Source organism: Cetorhinus maximus, chromosome 21 (genome assembly GCF_964194155.1).
Source record: "Cetorhinus maximus chromosome 21, sCetMax3.hap1.1, whole genome shotgun sequence".
NCBI classification, from domain to species: domain Eukaryota; kingdom Metazoa; phylum Chordata; class Chondrichthyes; order Lamniformes; family Cetorhinidae; genus Cetorhinus; species Cetorhinus maximus.
Genome location: NC_135899.1, coordinates 50,061,887 through 50,077,751, shown reverse-complemented (window position 1 = coordinate 50,077,751; position 15,865 = coordinate 50,061,887). Strand labels below are relative to the sequence as shown.

Here is a 15,865-nt window from a genome sequence, read left to right as displayed (position 1 = left end):
AGTTTTTCCAGGTAATTCTGTTTTTGACTTGGCTTTCCAGCATCCGCAGTAGTTTTTTGTTTTTATATATGGAAAAGCCAAGTGTTCCTTTCAAGGGATGGGGTTTATTGCCCATTCCTAATTGCCCTAGAGGGTGGTGGATGAGCCCCATTCTTGAACCGCTTGTGTGGTAAAAGGTATACTCACAAGTGGTGTTAGAAAGGGAGTTCCATGATTTTGAACCAGTGACAGTGAAACAACAGCTGTATATAGTTCCAAATGAGGTCAGTGTGGCTCGGGGAAGAACTTAAAAGTACTAGTTTTCTCATCCATCAGCTGCCTTGTTCTAGGTGGTAGAGGTTGCGGGTTTGGAAGTTGCTGTCAACGGAGCCTTGGTGAGCTGCTGGTACATATAGCAGCCACAGTGCACCTGTGGTGCAGGGAATTAATGCTTAAGGTTGTGGATGGGATGCAGATCCACTGGGTTGCTTTGGCCTGGATGGCATTGAGCTTCTTGCGTGTTGTTGTGGCTGCACCCATCCAAGTATGTGACTCATGCACTTCACCACAAACACTTAAAATTTATTTTCCATAATGAATATATCAGAATGAGAGGGAAGTAAGAGGAGTTTCTAGGTAATAGATTGATTTTTGTTGCTGTTTGCACAAATACATTTTCTCCTTTTTTAAAGGTGGCAATTCTTGGTGGGCAGCAATTCCTCAGGTGCTGAAAGCTCTTTAGTATTTGCCCAGGGGTCTTTCTGCATACCCAAGTCTAGCCAGTAGGCTACATAAACAAAATCCAATCCTGTTCACCCTAATGTTCACACTTTCATATTTTTAAGTATCAAAGGTGATCAGGAACGGCCAAGGTAACAAGGCTAACTGTGGCATCCAAATGTGACTCCAATTGAGACTGACCACAAATTAGAAATTGAATATGGGGCCTTTTGGTCCATCTATCAATGAATATGTTAACTTCACCAAGTGTCACGATAATATGGTGCCACCGTTCTATTGGAGTGCTGTACTAGCTTCAGCTTCATACTAGAGCCACAATAGCAAGAGTTCTCAGAAGAAAGGACCTCTATTCAGGTAGGTATGACCAAAGAGGTTTGTCATGGTGATTATGGATTGGAAGCATTAAACCTTGAATCTGGTGCCAAACTTTAGCTAATAACCTACAAAACCTGGCAAGGTTCCAAAAACAACACAACATGATGCGTAACCAACCAACAAAGCACGAGAGCATAGCTGCCAATTCAACTAATGACTCTAAAAAGTTGTATTGAGGCACTGGGTTTAATCGATTTGAAAGAACATTTAATTTGCCAACACACCCAAAATGACCCTTCCATGGGTGGAGTGCTGAACTACTAGTGTTTGTACAGTCGAGATGGAAACAACCAATCTGTATAAGAGAGAAATGTTGCTCAAATTATTAAGTCATAAACACACAAACTGAAACAAAATGAGGTTCTGTCCAGCAGGGTGGAGAAAAATGGTATGAAATGGCAAGAGCCAAGTGTGAACAAATTTATTTATCCGCATGTCATATTGGCCGAAAAATTCGGCTTCATGGTTTTAGCATTATGGGTGTTATTCTGGTATCACACTGGCGTTTCCGCTGCATGCTCGGTAGCTCAGGATGCCATTTTGATGAAAACATTAGGAACATTTGCCAGGAGAATGCAGAAAGTTAACTTGAAATTTGATATAATCAGGAAAATAAAGTAAGTTAAAATACAAGTTAGATTGCATATTAGAGAACTCAATGTTAAAAGTTTGATTGTCTAAAACGCTGCTTCTCTCATTCAAGCAGCCTGGCAATGGTACCCAAAAGCAGGCCAAACAATGGCTGCAGTCTTCCCAATGTTCAGCTGGAGGAAATTTTTGCTCATCCAGTATTGGATGTCAGATAATCAGTCTGAGAGTTTAGCACCTCTCAAGTCAAGAGAGGAGGAGTCAAGAGAGCTGGCAATGGGTTAGAGCTGGGCGTTGTCACCATACAGACGCCTTAGCATCGAGAATCTGTAACTTTAGTTTTCAGCTTTGCATAAAAATTTCTGGTGTGATGCAATAGTTAACGTTGATTGTAATAAGTAGTATATTGTAATATACATAGGTGCCCATTGCATCAGCTAACATTAATAAATCAAATTTATTGATGTTTGAATTGGTGGATATCCAATAGCAATGTTCACAGTGAGTCATGCTTTCCTGGTTTGAAATGGCTGCATGTCTCTGGTAAGGAATTTCACAGGGAATGCACAAGCTAAGTTCTCTCAGATTTATTCAGACCAGAATTCAGATTTTCAATAATTAAAGACATGGAAAGATTTACTTTTCTTAAACCTGACATAGTTTAAGGTCACAACACCACTATTCTCATACTTGGCAATAACACAGTCTATTAATTGTTTTAAAGCAACGCCAAGTTATATTTATACCATGCTTTCAAAGTAATAAAACGTTCCAAGGTGGTTGACAGGAGCATTATAAAACAAAATATGACACTGAGCCGCATAAGATGATATCAGGTCACATGGCCAAAATTTTGGTCAAGGGGGTCGGCAGGAGTGCCTTAAAGGAGAAAAGGAGGTGCAGAGGTGTACGGAGGGAATTCAAGAGCTTAGGGCCAAGGCAACTGAAGGTGCAAGCACTAGTGGTCAAATGATTAAAATTAGAGGAATGCAGATATCTCAAAGGGTTGTGACGCTGAAGGAGGTTACAGAGATAAAGAGGGTGGGGCTAAGGAAGGAAAATAGGCATGAGAATTTTTAAATAAAGGCGTTGCTTGATTGCAAGTCAATGTAGGTCAGTGAAGACAGCAACAAAAAACAATTGATATTTATATAGTGCCTTTAATGTAATTAAGCATTCCAAAGTGCTTCCTGGGAGCACTATAAAACTAAATATGACACAGACTATCGGGCAAACAGGGCTTGGTGCGAGTTAAGATACAGACAGCAGAGTTTTGGATGACCTCAAGTTGATGGAGGATAGAATGTGGAAGACCAGTCAAAAGACTGTTGGAATAGTTAAGTCTAGAGGTATTAAAGGCATGAATGAAGATTTCAGCAGAAGGTTACCCGAGATAGGGGCAAAGTTGGGCAACGTTACACAGATTGAAATAGGCAGTCTTAGTAATGGTGCAAATATGAGGTCAGAAGTTCATCTCAAGGTCCAATCTGACACCAAGATTGTGAACAGACTTAATCTCAGACTGTTGCCAGGGAGAAGGATGGAGTCAGGAGCTAGGGAATGGAGTTTGGAGCAGGGACCGAAAACAATGGCTGCAGTCTCCCCAATATTTAATTGAAGGAAATTTCTGCTCGTCCAGTATTGGATGTCAGACAAGCAGTCGGAGAGTTTAGCATCAGTGGAGGAGTCAAGGGAGCTGGCAATGGGTTAGAGCTGGGTGTTGTCAGCATACATATGAAAACTAACACTGTTCTTTTGGATTATATCACCCAGGGGCAACAATAGGAGAGGCAAGGACAGATCCCTGAGGTACACCAGAGGCGGCTGTGCGGGAGTAAGAGGAGCAATTTTAAGTGAATCTCTGGCTAGGATTAGATCGATAATAATGGAGCCAGCTGATTTTATATTGCACTGGGGCCAGTCCTTGATATTGGGTATCTCACAACAAATTGCAACATCAAAAAGATCTTGTGCATTCCCGATTTTCATCACTCCACCAGTGGCAGCCAGCAGTCACCCGCATAAGCCCGGAACTCAAATTCACCACCTCCCTCTCCTCCTTCAGGACTTTGTCCCAAGTTTGGGGTCACATGTCCTAATACATCGTTGTGTGCTTGGTTGATAAAGCTCCTGTGAAGTGGCTTTGGGATGTTTTACTACATTAAAATGCAAATATAAATGCAAAATGCTGCTGATTTTAATGCAGAAACATTTCCCTTGGTCTTTTTCCAGTGCTAGGCCACAAACTAATTTCATTTATTGAGTTCAATTTCACAACAAGCCATGATGGGATTTGAAATCATGACCCATGGATTACTAGATCAGTACTGTGACCACTAGGATTTATAAGTTAGCAGTGTATTAAAAAATCTGGAATTAAAAGCTAGGTCTCAGTAATGATCATCATGAAACCATTGTCAATTGTCATAAAAACCCATCTGATTCACGAATGTCCTTTAGGGAATGAAATCTGCCATCCTTATCTAGTCTGGAGTACATGTGACTCCAGTTTCACAGCAATCTGATTGACTCTTAGTGCCCTCTGAAATGGCCTAGCAAACCACTTAGTTGTATCAAACCACTACAAAGTCCAAAAGGATGAAACCAGTTGGACCAACCAACATCGACCTAGGCACCAGAAATGACAACGGCAAACCCTGCCCTGTCGACCCTGCAAAAGTCCTCCTTACTAGCATCTGGGGGCTTGTGCCAAAATTGGGAGAGCTGCCCCTAGACAAGCATTGTGTAGGGAGGGAGTTGCCCTGGGAATCCTCAACACTGAGCCCGGACTCCATGAAGTCTCATGGCATCAGGTCAAACATGGGCAAAGAAACTTCCTGCTGACTAACACCTGCACAAGCCACAAGCTGCCCTCCACCACCGCCTCAGCTGATGAATCAGTGCTCCTCCATGTTGAACACCAGTTGGAAGAAGCACTGAGGGTGACATGGGCAAAGAATATACTCTGGGTGGGGGACTCGATGTCCATCACAACAGTGGTTCAATAGCGCCACGAGTCCTAAAGGGCATAGCTGTTAGACTGGGTCTGCGGCAGATGGTGAGGGAACCAACAAGAGGGAAAAACAAACTTGGTCTCATCCTCATCAATCTACCTATACAGGTGCATCTGTCATGACATTATTGGTAGGAGTGAACAACATACAGCCGTTGTGGAGACAAAGTCCCACCTTCACACTGAGAATACCCTCAATCGTGTTGTGTGGCACTACCACCATGCTAAATAGGATAGTTTGTGAAGAGATCTAGCAACTCCAAACTGGGCATCCATGAGTTGCTGTGGACCATTCACAGCAGCAGAATTGTATCCAACCACAATTTGTAACTCCATGGCCTGGCATATCTCCCACTCTATCATTACCATCAAGCCAGGGGATCAACCCTGGTTCAATGAAGAGTGCAAGAGGGCATATCTAAAATTGAAGTGTCAACCTGGTGAAGCTACAACACAGGACAAGTTACATGCCAAACAGCAGAAGCAACACGAGATAGACAGAGCTAAGCGATCCCACAACCAAAGAAAGGATCAGATCTAAGCTCTGTAGTCCTGCCACGTCCAGTGGGGAATGGTGGTGGACAGAAACTGAACTGGACTAGCTATATAAATACTGCGGCTACAAGAGCAGGTCAGAGGCTGGGAATTCTGCTAACAGTAACTCATCTCCTGACTCCCCAAAGCCTGTCCGCCATCTACAAGGCACAAGTCAGGAGTGTGATGCAAGTCAGGAGTATGATGGAATACTCTCCACTTGCCTGGATGACTGCAGCTCCAACAACACTCAAGAAGCTCAATACCATCCAGGACAAAGTGGCCCACTTGACTGGCATCCCATCCACCAGAATAAACATTCACTCTCTCCACCACTGACGCACAGTAGCAGCAGTGCGTACCATCTACAAGATACACTGCAGGAATTCACCAAGGCTTCTTCAAAAGCATCTTCCAAACCCACGACTTCTGCCATCTAGAAGGACAAGGGCAGCAGATGCATGGGAACACCACCATCTGGAAGTTCCCCTCCAAGTCACACACCATCCTGACTTGGAACTATCTCACTGTTCCTTCACTGTCATTGGGCCAAAATCCTGAAACTCTCTTCCTGACAGCAATGTGGGTGTTCCTACAACACGTGGACTGCAGTGGTTCAATATGGTGGCTCACCACTACCTTCTCAAGGGCAGGTAGGAATGGGCAACAAATGCTGGCCTAGCCACCAATACCCGCAGCCCTTGAACGAATAAAAAATTGCCAGGATCCAGCACAGAGGTATTTGAATTCAACATATATAACAACAGTGAGTATAAAAATTGGTTCCCATATAAAATCACAGAATAAACTGGTGTTATATCAATTCACTGAGCCTGGGTGGAAAGGCCTATTTTAGCTGAGCCTTTCGAGTAGCTGGCTTGAGCAGTTCTGTCTAGTTTACTCTACTGTTACCACTGGATGCGTAATTCTATATTTTAAATGCCAGGGACACAATCATGATTTTAGATTTGACTACAATATGGGCAACCACAAAATGATACAGCACAGGGAGCCATTCGATCTATTATCACTGTGCCAGCCCTTTACAAAAGCCACCTATTTATTCCACTCCCTTTCTTTTCCCCTGGAGCTCTCCAATTTTTTTCTCTCAAGTATTTATCCAAGTCCCTTGTGAGTGTTACTATATGAATTTGTTTCCACCACCCTTTCAGACTGTGCATTCACGATCATAACAACTCACTCTGTAACAATTCAGTCCTTCCAGTTCCAGCCTCTGGTTATTTTGCCAATTATCTGTGTTTTCTGGTTCCCTGTTATTCTGCCACTGGAAACAATTTCTCCTTATTTATCCTATCAAAACCCTTCAAGGTTTGAATACCTCTATCAAATTTCTCCTTAACCTTCTCTGCTTGAAGGAGAACCCCAGCTTCTCTAGCCTCTCCATGTAACTGAAGTCTTTAATCCCTGGTACCATTATAGTAAATCTCAAATGCTCCAGCTCCAAGGCATCAACATCCTTCCTGAAGTGTTGGTGCCCAGAGTTGGATAGAAAGGTCCAGCTAGAGCCTATAGCCAGTTTTTTTTTGTATATAAAAGTTCGCCATAACTTTGCTTTTGTTCTATTTGTTGGGCAAAGGATCCTGTTATGTCTTTTTCTTAATTTGGCCGGCCGCCTTCAAAGATTTGTGTACAGAAACCCCCAGGTCTCTCTGTTCCTGCACCCTTTAAAATTATACCATTTGGTTCATGTTGCCACCCCTTATTTTTCCTTACAAAATGAATCACTTCATACTTCTCTGCCTTAAATTTCATCAACCACGTATCTGCCCATTTGACCAGTCCGACTAAGTCCTCCTGGAGTCTGTTACTGCGCTCCTCATCGTTTACTATATTTCCAAATTTTGTGTCACCTGCAAACTTTGAAACTATGCATTGTCTCCTCAAGTCCAGGTCATTACAATTTATATCAAAGCACAATCATCCCAATAAGAACCTTGGAGGCCGGACACAATTGCATACTGCCTTTCAGCCTGAGAAGCATCTGTTCGGCGATTCTCGCTGGCTTTCCATTAGCATATTTTGCATCCATGCAGCCAATGCATTGGCTTTAATTTTTCTAGCAGGTTTACTGAGTGACATTTCATCAAATGTTATGAACTCCATATGCACCACATCAACTACAAGACCTCAACAACCTCACCAACCCTCTCCAGTATTCAAGCAAAGAACTCAGTCGAGTTAGTCACACGTGATTTGTCTCCAACAGGTGGTTTTCATTTATTAAGCCATTTTTCCTAAATGCCAATTAATTTGTCCCAGATTATTGTACAGACAAAGCTGTACTGTTCTGTTTATACATCTTTTTCTAAGACCAACAATTTAGAGGCACTTCAGATGCTGGTCATGAGAAGATCTTGTACATTGGTCTGTTGTGGTACTGTGCCTTCATGTACAGTAGTTGCAAAATAAAATGTGAAAACTCAAAAAAAAAGCTGTACTGTTACCAACATTAGGCTGATTGGCCTGTAGATAACCAGATTTAACCCTCTCATGAACAGGGGAACAACATATGCAATCCTCTGGCACCTCCCTCACATCAATGGAAGATTGTGACAAGAGCCTCCACAATTTCCACCCTTTCTTCCCTCAGCACCTGGGATGCATCTCATCAGCGCCAAATGACATTTCCACTTTTGAGTGTTTCAAACCTTTTAAGTAACTTGTCTTGAGCTATCTCTATCCTGTCCAATTTCTCTACTACTTCCTTTTTTTCTATGATATTGTGTTTCCCTCCATTAAAGAAGAGGATGTTGCCCAAGTATTCATTTAGTATCTCAGCCATGTCCTCTGCTTCCACAAGATTTACTTTTTGGATCCCACCCTTCCTTTGACTTCCCTTTTACTATTTGTTTGTTTGTAAAGGACTTTGGGTTCCCTTTTATGTTACTCACTAATATATTCTCATACACTCCCTTTTCCCCTCATTCCTTTTCTTATATCTCCTCTGTACTTTGTATATTCAGCTTGATTTTATGAATCTTACATTTGTCATAAGTCTCATTTTTCTGACTTATTTTAACCTCTATATCTTAGGCCTGAATCTTTTGGTTGGTGTGTGGGGGCAGGCCCCGCTCGCTAACACGTAAAATGATGCGCAGTGATGTCGGGCATGTGTCCTGACATCACTGCATGTCATTCCAACCTTCAGTTCCGCGGGCACACACCGCAATCGGCTGCATGCCTGCCAAACTGTCAAAAGCCTATTAAAGCCATTTAAATAGTAATTGAAATAATTAACCAGGCTTCCTGTCCAACCTAAAGGTTGGCGGGCAGGTGACGGGACCAGGCGAGCCTTTGCATTTTCCATAGAACTTCATCCACAGACGGGATGAGGTTTCATGAAGGGTTTATAAATGTAATAAAAATGTTTATTGAAATTCATTGGCATGTCCCAGTTCATGTGACACTGTCACATGAGGGGACACGTCTGAATGTCTTTTTTTCCCTTTATTTCAATTTCTCATAAGCAAAGTGATCTCCCTGAGGCACAGAGCACAAGTCCCAGCTCTCCCTCCTCCTCAGATTTTTGGGGTCTTTACATTTAAAACTGCCAGAAGTAAATCTAAGGGTAATAAACATTTTCTTACCTTCACATGCCTTGCGGGTTTCCTGTAAGAATATTCTGGTCTGTGAACCAAAGGGGAGCTGAAGCTCCAGATCGACGCCTCTTGATATTATTTTGACTGTGGTATCAGAACCTGCATGGGGTGTCAACATGCAATTCAGGACATTGTTGCAAGTTGGTCACATAGAGCAGTGCACACACAAGCCAAACCCCACCATGCATTACAGCTATAATTAAAAATCATTAAACGCAGATAGCAGTGCACTATGAAATTTGCATCAGATGAAGACGAAGACCCTGCTTTACTCTATGTAGGCTGGTCTACATTTCAATGCACGACTTTCAACATTGAAACAGAATTGCTTAAATACGCTAGTATGTTTTATGCACCATAGAAAGGGGAGAAATTTGTCCACTTTCTTGCACCAATATCTGAACAGAAATCACAAATTGTTTTGGTGGCACTTTCAGGGGAAAAGGTATCCAGGGACTAAACTTCCTCAAGGAGCTAAACTTCTGTATTTTAGAAATGTAAAATGGATACCAAATTATAAGTAACAAATTTCACCCTTTTCAAGCACATTCAAGAAAATCAAACTTTCATATGAGTAAGCACATTTAACTGAAAACAGCTGCAAATATGATAGAAAATTACACTTTGCAACACTAACATTTTAATGCTGTGTTTACATTTTGAGCCATTGAAATGAAAACACTTAGTGAACAGTGATATAAAATCTGTGATAATACTGACACCCAGTGGCACAAACTAAGCTCTGATTGAAGCCTACCAAATGTGAGTGTCATTTACATCAATAGCACCAGTGTTGGCATGGAAATCATAAACTGTTCCAAATACTTTGAACCTTAAATGTTGGATCTTCTCTAATTTCAAATCCAACCTGCCCTAGAAATTCTGATTTAGTGGCGCAATAATTAAAACACACAACTTTTAGTCTTCGCTGAATGGTTCAAGGAATTCTGAAGTGGTTAGCATTAACAAGCAATTAACTTTAAAATTATAAACATGCACACAGTTCAGCAGACTGAAGATTTCACAAATTAAAAGGCTCTAAAAGGTGCACAAAGTAAAATCTAAATCTAGAAAATCCTTCCTAAAAATTGAAAACTCTACAAACTGCTTCAAGCTGATTACAGACAATTACTCCTGGGATTACAAGCCCTACTCCAGTTCAGAATCAAAGGAGCAATTTTAAAAATGATGAATTCCAAGAAAGTATAGTACATTCACATTTTTGTGGGGGCGAATTATATACCCAGAAAAAGTACTTCTTTGAAGCATAGATTTGGAGATAAACAAAGGAACTGGTTGCAAAACGAGTAGTCTAACCCTATCATGCATCTGCTGAAAAGATGCCAAAAGCCCAATGATTTCCAGCAGGACAAAATCCACTACTCAGAAGTGAAAGATCTATTTATAATTGCATTAGTAACAACATTTCCTGGTCTTGCATGTTCATGTCCATGATGTTACGTGATAAGCTGCCACCAATGCATCGGTGACATCAGTACCAAAGGCTGCTGCAAATCAGTTGCAGATCACATCCTGCAGATCAAGTCTGCAACAGAGCTTTACTTGCATCAGAGTGCTAACAGGGCAAATCTCAAACCAAACCATATGCAGGCTGTACTCAGCACCAGTTCAAACTTCAGTACAAAAGGAATACTCAAAAAACTGCATAGACCAATCATCCCACAGGCTGTAGCAGTTCCAGGTGAAAGTCCACGACTGCCTTCAAGTCAACCGGGATGGACAATTAAAATTTAGATTTGTCAGTGCTACCACATCCAGAGAACAAAAAAGAAATGACAGAACTTACACAATATTGAATCTGTTGCAATAAGTTATTATCCGACATTTTTTACTTTTTCAAAAAGGAGCCCAGGCGTAAAACATACTTCAGAAGCCAGTACATCAAGTGTTTTAAAGGAATCACAAAAATAATTGATTATTATAAAATACACATACACGAGAGCAAAGGTAGAGTGGACAGTAACTTTCCACATAAGTTCAGTCAGGCTATCTGATGAAGCCAAGGTGATCAGTGTTATGTATTGAATGTCTTGTTTGGCTTGCCGTACTTTGCAAGCCAGTGCTTGGTGGGGTCACACAATCCATGTTGTTTTGTTAGTTCTGTTACCTCAATAGAATAAACTAGGGCTGCAATGTTCAATCGCCTTTACACCTCTGTGAGTATTGATTAGTCTTTAAGAAGTTATTGACCGTTCCAGTATTAAAATATAACAAATTGGCGACAAGGACGACGGACCTTTGCGGTAAGGCCACTCGGAAAATGAAACAGCTAGTAAAAGGAAATTACTAGTTAAAAAGCAGTGCGCCTACTCTACCGGAGTGCTCCCGAAGCGCACTACTCTCCCGGAGCGCTCCTGAAGTTCAGACAAAAGGGATCTGCAGGGCGAAGATAAAAAGACAAAAAGGGAAGAAATCGCTGCTGCGCTTTTCCGAACAGGAAAGAAATTTAGAAAAAAAAAGCTTACAGAAAAAAGTGAAGCAGCCATGTTTGCAGAAAAAAGAAAGAGACCCACAATCAAAAGCGAGAGTGCTGCCGGCTGCAGACAGCTTCTGAAGTTCCAAATATACAGGACATGTAGGGTTCAAAAAGAAGGCACCGAGAGAAGAATGTGCTGCAGTTTTTAAAAGTTCAAAAACTTACAGAAAGGGAAGGTCCACGATCGCCACAGAGCTCACCAAAAACCCGAAAAGCATGGGAAAAACCACAGAGACATAACCATTAGCTGCTGACAACCTGAGTTTAAAAAAAGGCTACTGTCTTAAAGCGGTAACAGCGTTTGAAGTGGTAACTACGATAAAAGAAAATGACAGTAAACAAAAAGTAACTGACAAAGAGGAGAAAATAAAAAGGTGGAAAATGACTACATTTACCGGACCTATGGAACGTTTCAATGCGACTTTGGAACAGTGGAGCTTTTTTGTCCTTGCAAATGGAACTGAAAATGATAGGCAGGTGGCAACTTTCTTAAGTGTGATGGGATCTAAAACCTTTGGCTTATTAACGAGCTTGGTGTTTGGGTAAACCTGGCACGAAATCATATGAGGACATTGTAAAAGTCCTGGAGATGCATTTTTCCCCTAAGCCACTTGTTATAGCAGAAAGATTTAGGTTCAAAAAAGAAGCCAAGAAGAGGGGGAAACAATTGCACAGTATGTTGCAGTACTTTAAAAGCTCACTGAACATTGTGAATTCAAGGAAGGACTGAATGATACCCTGCATGACAGGTTGGTCCATGGCCTTCGGACTGAAGAAATCCAGAAAGGCCTCCTGACAGAGGCTAACCTCACTTTGCAGAAAGCCATAGAGATTGCAGTCTCCATGGAGCTGGCTGCAATAGAAGCACAGCAGCTGAATGCATCAACTCGAGTGCAGAATGTGACAGCTGAGTGCGCACATAAGTTAGCAAGCATCTGAGAATGTTACCGTTGTAGAAAGCCTGGTCACCATCCATCTGAATGTTGGTACAGAGACCTTGAACGCCATCAGTGTGGCAAGAAGGGACACATTGAGCGTGCCTCTAAAAACAAGCAAGTAGCAGTGAATCAGAAAGACACACCAGGGGAAAAGGAATCTGCCATCTGGCATAACAAGAAGAAAAACCTGCACATCGTACAGCAGGAACAGAGTGACACCGAGTCCGAAGAAGAAGGGCCCCTCCACATCTTGTCAGTAGCAGGTGGTTCACGGGGCTACTGGGTACCACCGAAGCTGGAGGGCCGACCAATACATATGGAACTGGATACAGGGGCATCAGTTTCTCTGGCCCCAGATGCTGTGTATAAGGAGAAACTTAAACATCTTACCTTGATGTCTGCAAAAATCGTTCTGAAAACATATACAGGAGAATCTGTACCTATGCTGGGCAGAATGTAAGTTAAAGTGGACCTAAATGGACAGACTGCTAAGCTACCACTGTTTGTGGTGAAGCTTTAGTGGACAGTCATGACTCGAGAGGATCCGGTTAAACGGGGCAGAAGTACACAGCATTGCAAAAGAAGAAACTGGTCTGGCAGCGGTTATAAAAAACATGCTGTTGTTTCAAAGGAGATTTGGGAAGCACGAAGGGAGTCATTGTAAAATTGAATATCAAAGCTGACTCTCAACGAAAATTTCTGGAGGTCAGAACCGTGCCTTATGCCATACGACCAAAGTCAAAGCTGACCTGGGGCATCTGGTCAAGATAGGAATCCTGGTACCTGTCTCCCAAAGTGAATGGGTAACACCCATCGTTCCAGTACTCAAGAAAAACAGCTCCATATACACCTGTGTAGATTTCAAGGCTAGTGTTAACCCTGTGTTGTGTGCTGAATATCCACTTCCCCATATTGAGGAGCTTTTTGCTGGCCTGACTGGTATACAGAAATTCAGCAAAACAGATCTATTCCAGGCCTACTTACAAATGCACGTTAATGAGAAGTCACAAGAATATCTTACCATCACAACACACAAGGGTCTATACAGATATTGCTGTTTGCCTTTTGGAATATCAGCTCCAGCCTTGTTTCAGAGGGCAATGGACCAGATCCCGAGTGGCTTGCCTGCAGTTCAATGCTACCATGGTGACATCTTGGTAACAGGCAAGACTGATGAGGAACATCTCAAGAACTTGGATGCCACCCTACAAAGGCTAGAGGAGTAATGCCCATGGGTTCGCAAAGACAAATGTGAGTTTCTTCAGCCCTCTGTGGAATATTTGGGGCATGTCATTGATGCTGCTGGGCTTCACAAAGCACCCTCCAAGGTCAAGGCTATTGTGGATGCTCCAGCTCCTCAGAATACCAGCCAGCTTTGCTTATTCTTAGGGCTGCTGAATTATTACAGGAGATTTATTCTACAGCTGGCAACCCTGCTGGAATCCCTGCATGAGCTTCTGTGTCAGAACAAAGCCTGGAAATGGTCAGAAGCCAGTGATGCTGGGTTTAAGAAGACTAAAACAGCGCTGACGGATTCCGAGGTACTGACGCACTTTGACCCCTCCTAACCTTTACAACTTGCATGTGATGCATTGCCTTATTGAGTTTGGGCTGTGGTCACACATAATGCCCTCAGGTGTGGAGTGGCCCATAGCGTTCGCCTCACGGGCTTTAAGCAAAGCAGAAAGCCAATACGCTCAAATCGAACGCAAAGCACTGGGAATCATTTTCGGAATCTGGAAATTTCACCAGTACCTGTTTGGAAAGAAATTCACGCTGCTGACTGATCATCGACCACTCACCTCAATATTGGGTCCACACGCAGGGAATCCCTTCTTTAGCTGCAAGAAGAATGCGGCGTTGGGCATTGATGTTGGGTGTTCACAGATATGACATCAAATATTGAAAATCTACCTTGCATGTCAATGTGGATGGCCTTTCGAGGCTGCCCCTACCATTCAGCCATGTGGACACTGCTCAGAAAAACATTTTCTACTTTGCATACATGAAGAACACACCCATCACTTCATTCCAAACCAAGAAGACCGCTTGAGTGGACCCAACATTGTCCAAAGTCATGGACCTTGTGATGCATGGCCACTCTTCCCTGAACTTCCAAGTCTCACCTGACCTTCATCCTTATGTTTCCAGGAGGATGGAGTTATCGGTCACTTCAGGATGTTTGTTTTGGGGCTTGCGAGTTATTATTCCACCAATATTGAGGAAACCAGTGTTGGACCAAATGCATTCTAGACAGTGAAAATGTTTGCATGAAAGAAATTGCAAGAAGCTACTTTTGGTGGCCTGGTCTGGACCAAGACATTGAAGCCAAGGCAAGATCTTGTTCTTCATGTCAGAGTGTGAGAAACATGGCTGAATTGGCACCCCTCCATCCATGGGATTGGCTGGAAAACCCGTGGCAGTGCATCCACGTTGATTGTGCTGGTCCATCTGAAGGAACAATGTTCATGGTGGTTATGGATACTCATTCCAAATGGCCAGAAGTTTCAGTGATGTCCTCTACTACAGCTGAGAGTACAATTCAGAGGCTATGAGAAATGTTCAGACGTTATGGGTTACCAGAACAACTTGTAACCGAAATTGGACCTTAGTTTGTTTCACAGGAGTTTGAGAATTTTTTGAGAAGTAACGGGATTTATCACATCACCTCAGCATCATACCACCCATCCACCAATGGATTATCTGACAGATTCATTCAAACCATGAAACACGCTTTAAGTTCGGCACGAAGATATTTCTCTATTCAAAAGCGTCTGGACACATTTCTACTGACATACCGAAATGCGCCACATGCTATGAGTGAAGCATCTCCAGTATTCCTACCAATGGGACAGCAACTGCGCACTTGCTTTGGTCTGCTGAGACCAACAAAAACATGACAAGTTGTGCAAGATCAACAGCAAGACCAAGTGGAGAAAAGAGCACAAAGATCAAGAATTTTCTGTTCTGGATAAGGAGTTCTAGTTCGTAATTATGCTAGCGGAGCTAAATGTGTTCCTGCTACTGTGATTGCTCAGACAGGACCTGTTTCGTACACAGTCCAAACCGCGAATGATCTCACCTGACGGGGACATGTTGACCAACTGTTGCCAAGCCAAGCACCATCTAAGAATAAACCACTTATGGAAGAGCCATCTCCAAGTCAAGGAATGCCAACTCCAGTCTCACCTCCTCAGTCTAGATCAACTCAAATTGAAGTCATCTCACCTTCATTAGATTCAGCTGCAAGTCCTAAATTGCCATCGGTCTCTGATGAACATAACCCTGTAAAAGCACCAGAAGTTCGACATAACCCACACCAGGAGAGAAGACTTCCTGAGCGTTTGAATTTATAAAGTCAGAGACTTGAGATTGGTTCAGCAGAAATAGAGGCAGTCTACCCTCTTTCCCCTAGTTCAGAAAATGTTTTGTTAACTGACATTGTCAATAAGCGGGGAGGAATATGTTATGTATTGAATGTCTTGTTTGGCTTGCTGTACTTTGCAAGCCAGTGCATTGTGGGATCACAGAATCTATGTTGTTTTGTTAGTTGTGTAACTGCAGTAGAATAAACGAGAGC

The 15,865-nt window shown here is 42.5% G+C and overlaps 1 protein-coding gene across 3 annotated transcripts in view; it reads right to left on the bottom strand.

Annotated features, from left to right (window-relative positions):
* inpp5b (inositol polyphosphate-5-phosphatase B) overlaps positions 1-15,865 on the bottom strand; it is a 159,892-nt gene that overhangs the window by 117,663 nt on the left and 26,364 nt on the right. For all 3 annotated transcript variants that reach the window (XM_078566944.1, XM_078566949.1, XM_078566945.1), the window contains one exon: positions 8,839-8,949. In XM_078566944.1, the coding sequence (XP_078423070.1) occupies positions 8,839-8,949 (111 nt within the window). The remainder of the gene's footprint in view (positions 1-8,838; positions 8,950-15,865) is intronic.